Source organism: Mus caroli, unplaced genomic scaffold, assembly GCF_978045245.1.
Source record: "Mus caroli unplaced genomic scaffold, Mus_caroli_1 scaffold_4, whole genome shotgun sequence".
Classification (NCBI taxonomy): Eukaryota; Metazoa; Chordata; class Mammalia; order Rodentia; family Muridae; genus Mus; species Mus caroli.
This window is the reverse complement of record NW_028227259.1, coordinates 27,021,208-27,033,739: the sequence shown is the minus strand read 5'-3', so window position 1 is coordinate 27,033,739 and position 12,532 is coordinate 27,021,208. Positions and strand designations below refer to the sequence as shown.

The 12,532-nt window shown below is 42.5% G+C and overlaps 1 protein-coding gene across 1 annotated transcript; it reads right to left on the bottom strand.

The window, feature by feature from the left end:
- Positions 1-5,427: 5,427 nt before the first annotated feature.
- On the bottom strand, positions 5,428-9,609 carry LOC147005071 (disks large homolog 5-like). Its single transcript, XM_085836157.1, has 5 exons — positions 9,471-9,609; positions 8,320-8,479; positions 6,956-7,099; positions 6,141-6,324; positions 5,428-5,643 (listed from the first exon to the last, which is right to left on the bottom strand). Exons 1-5 carry the CDS (start codon positions 9,607-9,609, stop codon positions 5,467-5,469), a joined length of 804 nt encoding a protein of 267 aa, XP_085692283.1. The 3' UTR covers positions 5,428-5,466.
- Positions 9,610-12,532: the final 2,923 nt, after the last annotated feature.

Here is a 12,532-nt window from a genome sequence, read left to right as displayed (position 1 = left end):
ATTCCACTCTTTTACCTATGGTGCAATGGAATGACATCCAACTCCACAGAAATCTGCTCAGCTATGTTCATTGGTACTGTAGTCACAATAGGTAGGGAATTTAAACCATCTAAATGTCCTTGAACTGATGAAAAGATAAGGAAAACAGGGCACATACACACAATGCATTATTCAATTGTGAGGAAAAATGAATTCAAGAAAGTTTCAGCTAAATGCATGAACCTACAAAATATACTGAGTGATATAAACCATACACAAGAAGAACAAACTCCACATGATGTTGATCATTTGTGATTCCTATCTCCCAATCTTTAGATGTAAGTCCATAACTTGGAGCAACCACAGAAGACATGAAAGAAAAGGAAGACCATATATGAAAAGAAGAAGCTCTAGAGAGAGCTATAGCCGGGTACAGGTGATATGAAGTAAAGAATGGAAAAAAACAGAAGTGTAGTTGTTGAAGGAGGAGAAAGAACATTGTAGAAGAAGAGAGGGAACATCAATGCGAGGAGAGGCTCTTGGTCCTGTGAAGGCTCTATGCCCAAGTATAGGGGAATACCAGGACCAGAAATGGGAGTGGGTGGTTTGGGGAGCAGGGGCAGCAGGGAAGGATTAGGGGGGTTTTGGAGGGGAAACTAAGAAAGGGGTAACATTTGAAATGTAAATAAAGGATATATCTAATAAAAAAGAAAAAATAAATAAATAACAATAAAATACTTGAGAAAATGTAAAAAATATACCATGTTATATTTATCTAAAATTGCATGCACACACACACACAAACACACGCACACAATACGTATGTGTATCCATATATATATGTGTGTATATATATATATATATATATATATATATATATATATATATATATATAAATAATTACTTGGTATGAAAATGCTTCCCTCAGGACCCATAGACTACATAACAAAAGACATATTACAAGGCATAGAAAACCTCCTTTGGGTTGATGGTTAAGGGAGCCCAAGGAATAATACAAGTAATCAACTGCTTTCTCCCTGTTTTGTCTCCTAAAACTAGAAGGTAAATCCCTATTGGTGAGGACACTATACAGTTTGAGAACAGGACTTAGTGGAAGTGAGATGGGTGTGTTCCAGAAGCCTTCTTCCTGAGAACCTTTAGAGAAGTTAAATAAACATCAACAAAGCGTAACACATAAATTACTCACACACACACAAATACACATGCACAAACACACAAACACTCACACAAACACATATACTCACACACACACAAAGTCCTGATATAGCTGAAGGAGAAAGTTTACGGGAATAAGAAAGTAGAAAAACAGGAAAAAGAAAATCTTTTCAGTTATTTTATAAATATTAAGTTACTCTGATTTCAAGAATATTAAAGGTCGGGAAGGACTGGAGGAGGTGAAAGGGCTTGTATCCCCTTGGGAAGAACAACAAAATCAACCAACCAGATTCCCCCAGAGCTCCCAGGGACAAAACACTAACCAAAGAGGACCCATGGTTCCAGCTGCATATGTACCAAAGGATGCCCTTATCTGACATCAATGAGAGGGGATTAATTCTTTCACACATTAACTCTCTGATTCATCTCCAGGCTGAGTCAGTTCTATTCAGTAAATACTTACACAGTCACCTGGAATAAGTACTTCCACAATATATTCTTAGATCTTCTATGGCAAAAGGGGAGCTTCAATTGTCCTTCCTAATTAGCACCAACAAAACACAGCAGTTTATAGTCAAGGACACCCGCATCTATCAAAAGCTATTTCCCAGAGTGACTTGGAAGGTTATTATATCTGGTGTGTGGTTATCACTGATGCTGTATTGCAAACAAAACTGAGGCACAAGACTCTGGTCTTCCTGACTTATTTTATATTCTTTTGTGATGGTTTTTATTTCCTCAGCAGCTGTAGTGCAATGACTGTATATTTCTCAATGTTTGGCTACAGAGCCATGGATAGATGTGTGTTACAGAGTACTTTATGTTAGGAGTAGGAGAATTCATGACAGCATGGATACAGTATGGAGGTGAATACATCTTAAAGTGTGTGTACATGGGGTAAGCCACATGATCCACACACAAGAGACCATCGCCTTGTGGATCCCTAGGTGCTATGGCTTCACACATATACAGGAAAGGATAGCTGGGTCTGGGTTTAGTCAGAGAAGATGTAACTGACCCTAAAGAGACTGAGGTCTCTGGAAGTTTAGAGGTCTGGTGGGGTGGGTTTGGGGAACCTCGTGGACAGAGGAGGGACAGGGGAGGAGGTATGGGATGTGGAAGAGACAGAGGGTAGATCTGGACTTTAAAACAAAAATCATAAGTAAAACAAAAGCATAAAAGTTTTATTTTTTGCCGGGAGTAATGGCGCACGCCTTTAATCCCAGCACTCGAGAGGCAGAGGCAGGTGGATTTCTGAGTTCGAGGCCAGCCTGGTCTACAAATTGAGTTCCAGGACAGCCAGAGCTACACAGAGAAACCCTGTCTCGAAAAACCAAAACATAACAAAATTAGTGTTATTTTTCTTGTGTTTCAAACTTGCTTTTCTTTCTAAGCAGAGTAAGTTTGTCACCTTTCTGGATAGACAGAATTAATAGGAGCTAGAAAGTTGAAAGCAAAGATGGCTATTATACCAGCATGGCTTCAGCACATCACCAAATCAAAGACAGGGTGAGGGAGTGGGCTGTGGAGCCAGCTGGAGAGCCACAGCCTCATGACTGGACCCTTGAGAGTACCAGGCTCCCCTGTGTAACCCTTTGATGTGTAACACCCTCTCAGAGGGTTTGGCGCCAGATTCGGGCTGGAACCTGTGCAATGGCTTTGTTTAAGGCGCTGGTGTACTGGAGGTCCAGGGCATCTTTTGGGCGTGCGGCTGCCTACACATTACACCCTTCACTTCACCACCTACCCTGTTCTTGTGTTAAGACTCCCACTTTGCAACAAACTTATCACTCAGGGATTTTACACAGTTTAGGGAGGGCTTGGATCACAGGCAAAAAAACAGGTCATGAGGGATCTTTTTTTTTTTTTCAAGTAGAACAGTTTGCTACTATGCTTAGAACAAAAAGAAATACATTATTGTAGCTTATAGCAAAAAAAATAAACAAAAAAACAAAAAATAAAAACAGCAAAACATAAAAACAAAACCCAATCCATGCTAAAGTGGTCAGGGACAGGAAAGATGATCTCATTAACCTTGAGTGGCAAGCCCCATGTAGCACTATTGCCCTGTTTCCCATGTTTAGCTGCTGCCAGGCTGTTCATACTTCCAATGCCATCCACCACCTGTGGCTAGCCTCCAGTGAGCTGGCTGCCACTCACACTTCCCCTTTACCTCTTAAAATAATAACACGAAACCCTTGTAATATGCCAGACAAATTTATTAGGGGAAATCTACAACCACAAAATGCCCATGTAAACAATGCAAAACTCAACACATACAAATACAACCTGCACACTTAGATCAGGAAAATGTACCTACATTACTCTATTTCCCATTTATGAAATCCCCAGTTACTTATGGCCCCTAGAGCCCCGTAGTCCAGCACCATCTTCCTATTCCTCCTTATTTTGTCCTTCATTCCCTCTCTCTTCTACATCTCACTTCCCCTCTCTAAAAATCTCAGCTCTGCCTTTCTTCCCCCTGCCCAATAAGAGCCTCTAGCCTTATCTGATCAATTAAGATTTCACCTGACTGCACCTGTTTTTAGGGACTCTTGAGGGAGCAGAGCACACAAACAGCAATATTCCTTCCACCCCTTTTTGTTCACTTAAAAGGCTCTGAACACAGAAATAGCAGTGGTAATATCAGAGCCGTGGTGTATACATGCCTGGCAGCCTAGGACACTGAGTGTGGGCAGGTCAGGCACTGTACCTACAGATCTTCTGAGATTCTCCACTCAAGTGGATTTGATCCTGTTCATCTAATACACCATATTCTCTGGAAGGGCAAAAGCCAACGGCAGGAAGTGTGGGGATACCTCACAGGTTAGAGCATCTGCTACTCAGAAGAAGACCCACATGGTACCTAACAATCATCTCCAGGAATGGTTGTGATTCCATCTGTGCTCTGAGGGAAATGTCCCTCAGGAGGAGCCACATACAGTATTATATTCAGTAGGAAAAACACCCATTCACATAAATGTTCAACATAAGTCTAATCAGCAACAGCAAAACAAAGCAAGTTTATGGTCAAGGACAACAGCATCTATTAAAAGCTATTTCCCAGCAAGAAATGGAAGGTCATTATGTCTGCTGTGTGGTTATCACTTGACGAAGATGAGCTTCGCGAATGCCTTAAAGAAACAGACAGACTACTGCTCTTGTGGCAAGAAGCAAAGCTTTACTGATTTCTACAGCTTAAAAACACGGGTTATGACTTTGCCAATTAGGCCCAAACAATAACATTTTTACATAGTGGCACCGGGCAGACAATATTATCATTTTTGGAGTCATTTCCTCAGAAAGAGAACAAACTTCACAAGAAGAAACTGTTATCTGCAGACCCAAGGACATTTTCCTCTCCAGGTAAATATTAACTCTTGACTAGAAACAAGGAAAAACTCTGGCTCACAGAAAGCCATGTTTAGACATCCCTCCCTTTCAGGAGGGACGACCCCTGAACTTTCTCCCAGTTAATGTCTCTGACCTTTTCAGGCCAGAACCAAAGGGAAGCTATTGTTCGCCTCAATCACTGATGCTCTGTTGCAAGTAAACTGAGGCATATGGCTCTGGCCTTCCTGATTTATTTTGTATTCCTTTCTGAATGTGTTTATATCCTCAGCAGCTCTAGAACAATGATTGTATATTCCTCAGTATCTGGTTCACAGGATCATGAATGAATGTGTGTGTGACAGAGTGCTATATGTTAGGAGTATGAGAATTCATGTCACCATGGATGCAGTATGGCAGTGATTACATCACCAAGTGTGTGTCCATGGGGTAAATAAAATTATTGATACACAAAAGTTCATCACCTTGTATACCCCTAGGTGGCTATGACTTTACTATATAGCCCTGGCTGTCTGGAACTTACAAAGATCCATCTCTGGATGTGAGTTCTAGGTCTACAGCAGGGGATAGAAAACCTGAATAAGGAAGATGGTCTCAAAAGTCACGACTTGCAAATCCATTTTTTTGCATAAGAAATAGAATTTTTAAAAAATAGGTTTTACAATTTCAATTAATATAGAGATAAAGGCAAAAATAAACAATGAAATAAAAGAATAAGAACATATAACTTCTAAATAAAATAGCAACAACTCAAAGAACAAAAAATGAAAACTTCAAACAAAACTATAAAAAAATTATTGTTCATCTTTTTTCTTCACTTTTAGCAGCACAGACCTATAGCCTGTTACTCCTCTTGGACATTTGTTAGCAGTGCAGTCACCTCTGTTCTCTGCCAAGAGGAATTGTCTGAAGAGAAAAGGCAATAACACCCTGAATCAGCCATGGCTTCCTAGTTAGGGCCTATTCCCACTCAGGACATGTGATATAAAGAGATTCATATGGGGAAGATTCATCTGAGGAAGATTCGGGATGCTGGAGATCAGGGTCAGCAGGGGCCTCCTGGCATGACAACTCATTTTGCAAGATGGTCTCTTCTTTAGCTGTGGCCAATCCCAGCTCTCTAGCAGTTTCTGAGACCTGGGAAAGGAAGGCAGTTACTAAGACACAGGAATGGTGGGGAAAGGCATGGCAGCTGTCAGACCTTTATCTCCCACTACCTCATCTTTACTGTACAGTCAACATTAATATTCTAACTGAAATTACTGATGTGAAATCTGCAGATAGGACCCAGAATTCACTCAAACCTCCACATAGCATTCCACCTATCTGAAGACATGCATGCAAGAATGTGACATGTTATTCACCTGTCACCCTGAGTGGACAGAAGACTAAAGCAGAGTTGAAAGGTTCACTTGCCAGTGATAATAGTGCCTCCAAAGAGGCTAATTCAGAGTCTCACAAGAGGCTAACTTCCCAGAATACTTGAGTGAAAAAAGAGCAAAGAACAGCTACATTCCATGAGGAGGGCGGCTGCTTGGAAGTATGGATTAGAAAGTTGGTGGGAGGAAGCAAAGATAGATTCTATTGTGCCAATTATCAGATAGTCATAGCCTGGCCGAATTGTTTGTCCCTACCTGATGTTCTTTAGTCTCCAGGTTGTTGGTCTTCTCCTGTTCTTCTGTACCACTCAGGTTCAACTCCATCAAACATTGACGAATGACGGCCCAATCAGCCAGTACTTCCTTCTTCTCCTGCTGCAATATTGCCAACTTCTTTTTTATGAGATTCTTCTCCAGCAGGAGCCGGCTGTGCAGGTTACTGGAAACACACTCTGCATGGTAAGTTCCTGCAGCCTCCTCCTCCCATTTCTACTTACAGGTCCCATTAACCTGACATGTACCCTGATTCCTGTGAAGACCTAATACAATCCACCAGGATACATCCATGACAGCTGTACAAAGAGCAAATAGCCATTTCATGGAAGAAGAAATTTGTGCTGCAGTCCAAACACCAAAAAGGGTCCATGTTTTTCCAAAAGAAACAGGGATCTCCATCTACTCATGACAGCCCATGCATTGGGACAATACCAATTAGTAGGGTGCAACTACAATCAGGGTAGTCATTAGAACCAAAGGGAGAGCGCTCTATCCTCATGTTAAACCTCACTTAGCTCTGTAAAACCCTGCCTGAGCCACAGAGGCCCAGTACAACATAATAACCTTCTGATGATCTGAATCACTTTTCTGTTTAGAGGCTCCTGAGAACCCTGGAGAACACTGGCAGTATAACAGTCTCCTAGAGACCTAGGAAAACTGAGTCCAAAAATCCAAGGGACACTGATGCCTAAAAAGCATAAAGTATAGAACCAGACCTGCAGTCTCCCGACCAGAAACAAAGGAAGGCAGAAATGGCCATTTCACAAGTGTTGGCCTCCCAGACAAGTACTTACCGATAGAAATTTATCTCCTTCTTGAGCTCCTGCTTGTTCTCTCGGGCCTCCATGTTCTTGTTCTCTAATTCATGTAGGAATGTCATGATCTCCTTCTCCTTTAATTTCAGTTCTTTATAGTGTCCATTTGGCCTGTGGTAGGGCCTGGCCCCAGGAAGACAGAACTCCATAAACTTAGGCTTTTAGTAACACATGAACTCAGGCTGGGTCCTGGACTACTGCAGCCATGGAAACCACACACTGCATTCTAAATGCTGGGATTTTCTTAACCTTGGGAAACTGGCTATCCTGGCCCCTGAACACCAGAAGCTAGGCATCTAGATTGAGGGTGCCCTGGCTCCCTGCGTTACTCAGTAGGTCTGAAGGGCAGACTAAGCAGTTATGTTCTCAGGGGTCTAGGCTACAGGTCTTTACCCACCAAACAGCTGTGATGGTGTTTCCCCTGTTTCCATAAAAGGGATTCTAAATCCTGGATACCTAATACTGTAGAGACAGTTATTATATATAATTCTGGAGATGAGTCCAGACATCACCACAGATTTATAATCTGCCCCCAAAATACAAAAGTACTAACACATGTGACAACATAGTCAAAGTGCAATGCTATTTAAAGTGGGGACTACCAGGCCTCAGGACCCACCTCACCTGGATACTCTTAGGTAAGTAAATCCTCAGGCCAAAACACCTACCCCTAGATTCCAAATTGTGGAGAGAAATAAAAACATACAAAACATATTCACAGGTCTGTACCTGTGCATGCACATAGACTCACAGACTTAGACCTATACACAGGATGGAGAAACAAAGAGTGAGAGAATGAAAGAGAAAGAGAGACAGAGACAAAGGGAACACAATGAGAGGTAGAGTAATGCATGCAACATTACTGCCTCAGAGTATAAGGCACACAGACAAAGAGGAACAGGCATGAACTTCAGGCATTCTAATCAAGCACTGAGAAGAACCATGTGGGACCAGGCCCCTCCAGCTGCTACCTGGAGGTGCCAGCACTCAATCACGTGGGAGACAAGTAAAAACACAACTACAAACACACATCACCTAGAAACCTCCTGTCAAAGGCTTTCCAAATGAACCCTAGGAAATCATCACTGCCTCTTTCCCTGAGTTCTTCACTCAGATTCCAAGTTCCTCTTTTCAAGTGGAGGGAGCAGAAGAGTCTATTTCCCTTCTTAATCCTGACAAAACTTCAGGTGTGGCCACTCCTCTAATAAGTATATAGGGGCATGAAGTGAGGCCCAGTTATATTCTGGTGGTATAGCTTCCTAGAACCCACCCCTTTAAAAGCATAAGATGAAGGAGGCATTGCAGACCCCGGAATGACACCACAGGTATGGAGCAACGTATACCTCTTGTTCATGGATCCCTCGGTCACATAGATCAGGCGATCTCTCAGCTCATTTGTCTCCTGGGTAGTGAGCTGGATCTCTTTGATCAGCTCGTTCTCTTCCTTCTCAAACTGCTCCTTGCTCATGACAGGTATAGGGGATGATGTCTGTCTGTGAGCCACTGTAGGTAGATGAATACAAGAATACTTGATGTGAGAATGCAAAGAGTGTGGACTTACCAAAGAGAAGGAAAAAGGCCTGTAACCTAGTGACACCACCAAGAGATTGGTCCCAGCATGAGATTTCTTCTGAGTGGATCTCAGTTCTACCATCACTCTAGAGAGATCAGGTGATGTAAGTAGCCAGATGTATCCTCATTCCCCCTTAAACGTGCTTATGAGGACCAGAGAGATGTCTTCTTCAGGGTACAACTTGGCTTCAGAGCCCTGAGCCCTGTGGTTTCACAAGTCAGACTACAAATTCACTATCACAAGTATTTGAGATCTTGGAGATGCTCAGATATCCAACCTGTTACTCTAAGCCAAGGAATTGGCTTAATAAGTCAGGCAGGGGGAGAATATGTTCATCACAATGATCAACTTCCCCCCTGAAACACAAAACATCCCAGAAATGAAAATAGAATCCCCCTCTGGGTCTATCAACTGCTTGTTCTTTGTTTACAGTATAGAAATGGCTGCCACCCACAATTGGTGATAAAGAAAGGTAAGGTAGGAACTGTCACAAACAGGAGGTCAGAGTAGTTCTGAGAACATGACATCATGGTCTGGAGCACCATTCTCTCCCTGTGACTAATGTCAGATAACTACAGGAGCTAAAAGAAGCCTTGGACTGAAGTGCAGGTATTCCCTCCCTCAAACTGGCATAGCTTAGACCCGCTGTCACTCCTGATGGTCTCATTCTGTCATTAAGTAACACCCACAATACCCATTGCAAGTCAAGACTTGAAGTTCATAGCCTAACAGCTTTGACCTTGCCAACTCCTGCCTTAGGGGATGGAAAAGTACTGTTCTGAAATCCTTGATGATTCAAGAATTGTGATAACCATGGAAGTTTTTTTGCTACCCAGAGTCTCCAGTTCCACATTACTAGAAAGGCCAGCTCAGGCCACCCCTACCAGGAAGCTCAACATCCACTTCCCTTTCAGGACTTACTGCTCATTCGCCAAGTCCACCTCCTTCGTTCTTCATTACTCTCAGATGGAAGGCCAGCATCCTTCCTCCCCTCTCTGGTCTCTCTCCCATCCACATTGGTTCTCTGAAAAAGTCTACCAAGTCGGGCAAGCAGGGCCATCACTGCAATGTCCAGTCTCTGACTGAGAAATCTCAGTCAGCTTGTTGTAACTACAACACTGGTGACATCACAGAGGTTGCTTAGAACTCTCCAGGAGACAATAGAATGTCCAAGAAGGGACTGCTGATGTCATGGACTACATAAAGCCTTTGGTTCCCTGCTAATGTTCTCCCTGTACTGACAGGAAGCTGAGCTGCTCTTTCCTGGGGCATAGCCATTGAGCACATCCTCCTTCCAAAGCCAGGGTTTGCTCTAGGCTTGATTGGCCACACCTAAGTAATTCCTATGTATCTAACTCTGTGTTTCCTTTCCAAACCCTTCTCAGAAATATCTCATCCTACCTTAAATTTTCCTCAATCAGCAATAGGAGCCATTAAAACTTAGTGAGAAATCATACCAGTTTGAATATGCAGCCAAAATCTACTCCTGTCTAATCATATACAGGTGCATGAAATCTCATCCATGCTGAGCCTTCAGGGCTGGTTGCAGTGTGGGTGTGTGTTAGGGACCACACTCATGAAGCCTTGTGTTTAGCATTTGAAATTTGCCTCAAGATCCCTTAGGAGGGAGACATGCAGTCATCATGCTTCTGACAACATTCTAGAGATCTTTTGGCAAAGGAAACTGAAATATGGAGCCACCAATGTGTGACCATCAGATTGTGTGGGGGCTTTTCTCATTGCACCAATCTCACCGATCAGTATTGCTTATAGCCCTCTGTGTGCTAGACCATGAGTTTCTGTATGAAATAAATAATATATTCAACAGAGGTGCGGATGTGCAGGCAGAAAGTATAGGGTAATACTATAGACATAGGTTCGTTGACTGGGCAAGGTCCTAGCATCTTGTATTTGGGTTCATGTTTGGCCCCACAAACCACACAAAACCCAATTTCCGTCAAACATGAATGATTCATTAAATGAAGACCCTAAAGTTGATTGATCAGAACCATTGCTCAGGATTTGTGCCAGAGCCATAGCTCAAAAAATCTATCTTTGTTAACTTATAAAGACAGAAAACAAAAACCCAAAAACCAAACCAACCAAACAAACAAAAACAAATGAAAAAACAAAATTAGTTCATTCAAAGTTAGGGAAGTATCCAGTGCTCTGTTCGGATCAGGCCATTTTAGATATAACTGCATATTGACCCTTAATTTGAGGGGTCCCATGGAATGGTTTATGTACCATTGTAAGATTAACAAACCTCATACAGAACACAACAGAATGTGGACACCATGACTTTGCTGAGTCAAGTTGTTTTCTCTGTTGATGATTGGCTGTCATATGACAGCAACTATCTGAAATAGGGGGCAGACATAGAAATCAATGACTTTTGCTATACTGTGCTGTACATGCCTTAGCATTAGATTATCCAGGTCTCTCACAATGACTAGTTATGTTTCCACAGTACTTGGAGGCCCCACTTGGAAGCTCAAATATAGGAAAGTGGAAGCAGAATTGTCTGAGCTCAAGGTTAACTTGGTCCACATGGGGTATTTGAGACCCTGTTTCAGAAAACAACACTGAATCACACGCTACATCAAAGGCCTCACTTACCAAGTCTTTTCTATTATAAAGAACTTACCATTCTCTCCCTTCCAGTCTTTCTTTCTGGGAAGATGGAGAAGTGAGAATGATCTTTCCATTCTAAGGACTATGTTCTCTGTTTCCCTTAGCCCACATTAGGAAAAAATGAAAGTGAGTATCATCATCTGAACAACTGATTAATATCCACTGCTGGTAGCGTGATACGGTGCTGATAACAATCTTAGCTTCCTTTAGTGTTGCTGATCCAGCAGGAAGTATTAAGTGCTGAGGCCAAAGCTCAGAGAATCTTTCAAGGGGCTAGACAGAAGCCATCAGAGACTCTCCACATCCTTGTTCTGAGATGAAATCCAGGAACACAATGTGAACTTGGTGGCCAATTTACCATACATCAAACTTCTACCTCCACCTTTCTATGTTCAGTACAGGAAAGTGTGCATGCACCTCCATGCCAGATTGATCTTGATATATGTCCCAGGGCGCAGACTTTTTAGAGAGTTGGTTGTAGTCAAGCAATTGGTGCCCTCAGTAAGATGTGAAGACTATCAATAATAAGTGACCACACTGTATTTGTTTAAACATTAGTTAAAAATTGAGCATAACTGAGGAATTGGACACCAGCTCTGCGTCCTGGTCTTTTTGTGCCTATACCTTGCTCAAAAGGAAGGTGGGAGGACAACTTGGGTTCCTCTGCATGGATAGAGTGAGGTGAAATCGGCACCGACCAGTCTGAGCAACAGTGCTGAAGCCCTTTATTTCAAGTAAAACACACATTCTCTGTCCTCCTTGAAAGTGCTCCTGTTGAGGCCATGGACCTTGTATAAACATGCTAACATCATGCAGACATCTTTCCTAATGATACAAAGTTCTCTCTGGTAAGGTGTGCCCCCTTACCATATCTGTAGGAAATTTGTTACAAGGCAGCCGTCAGTCTATTTCATGCTGTTGCTGTAATATGCTTCCAAGTTGTGATGGTTTGTATACTCTTGTACCAGAGAGTGGCACCATTTGGATGGGTAGCATTGTTGGAATAGGTGTGACCTGTTTGCAGTAGGCATGTCACTGTGTGTGTGGGCTTAATACTCTCATCCTAGGTGCCTGGAAATGGGTCTTTTACTAGCAGCCTTTGGGTGAAGATGTGGAACTCTCAGCTCTGCTCTTGCCATGCCTGTGTGAATGCTGTCATGCTTGATGATAATTGACTGAGCCTCTGAACGTGTAAGCCCGCCCCAATGAAATGTTTTTATAAGTCTTGCCCTAGTCATAGTGTCTGTTCCCAGCAGTAAAACCATAACTAAGTCAGATGTTGGGACAGCCATTGAGGGAGGGGGCAAGCATGCGGCTGCTTGAGCGAGTTTGCAAGCTACTCCCCCAGT

What these genes read in the sequence shown, in the direction of transcription:
- LOC147005071 (XM_085836157.1), bottom strand. Translation starts at nt 9,609, where the DNA reads ATGGCCCTGCTTGCCCGACTTGGTAGACTTTTTCAGAGAACCAATGTG. An exon ending in GTGGACTTGGCGAATGAGCA is followed by an intron (nt 8,480 to 9,470) that starts GTAAGTCCTGAA and finishes ATCTACCTACAG; the next exon opens with TGGCTCACAGACAGACATCA. An exon ending in AAGGAGATAAATTTCTATCG is followed by an intron (nt 6,325 to 6,955) that starts GTAAGTACTTGT and finishes GTGTGTTTCCAG; the next exon opens with TAACCTGCACAGCCGGCTCC.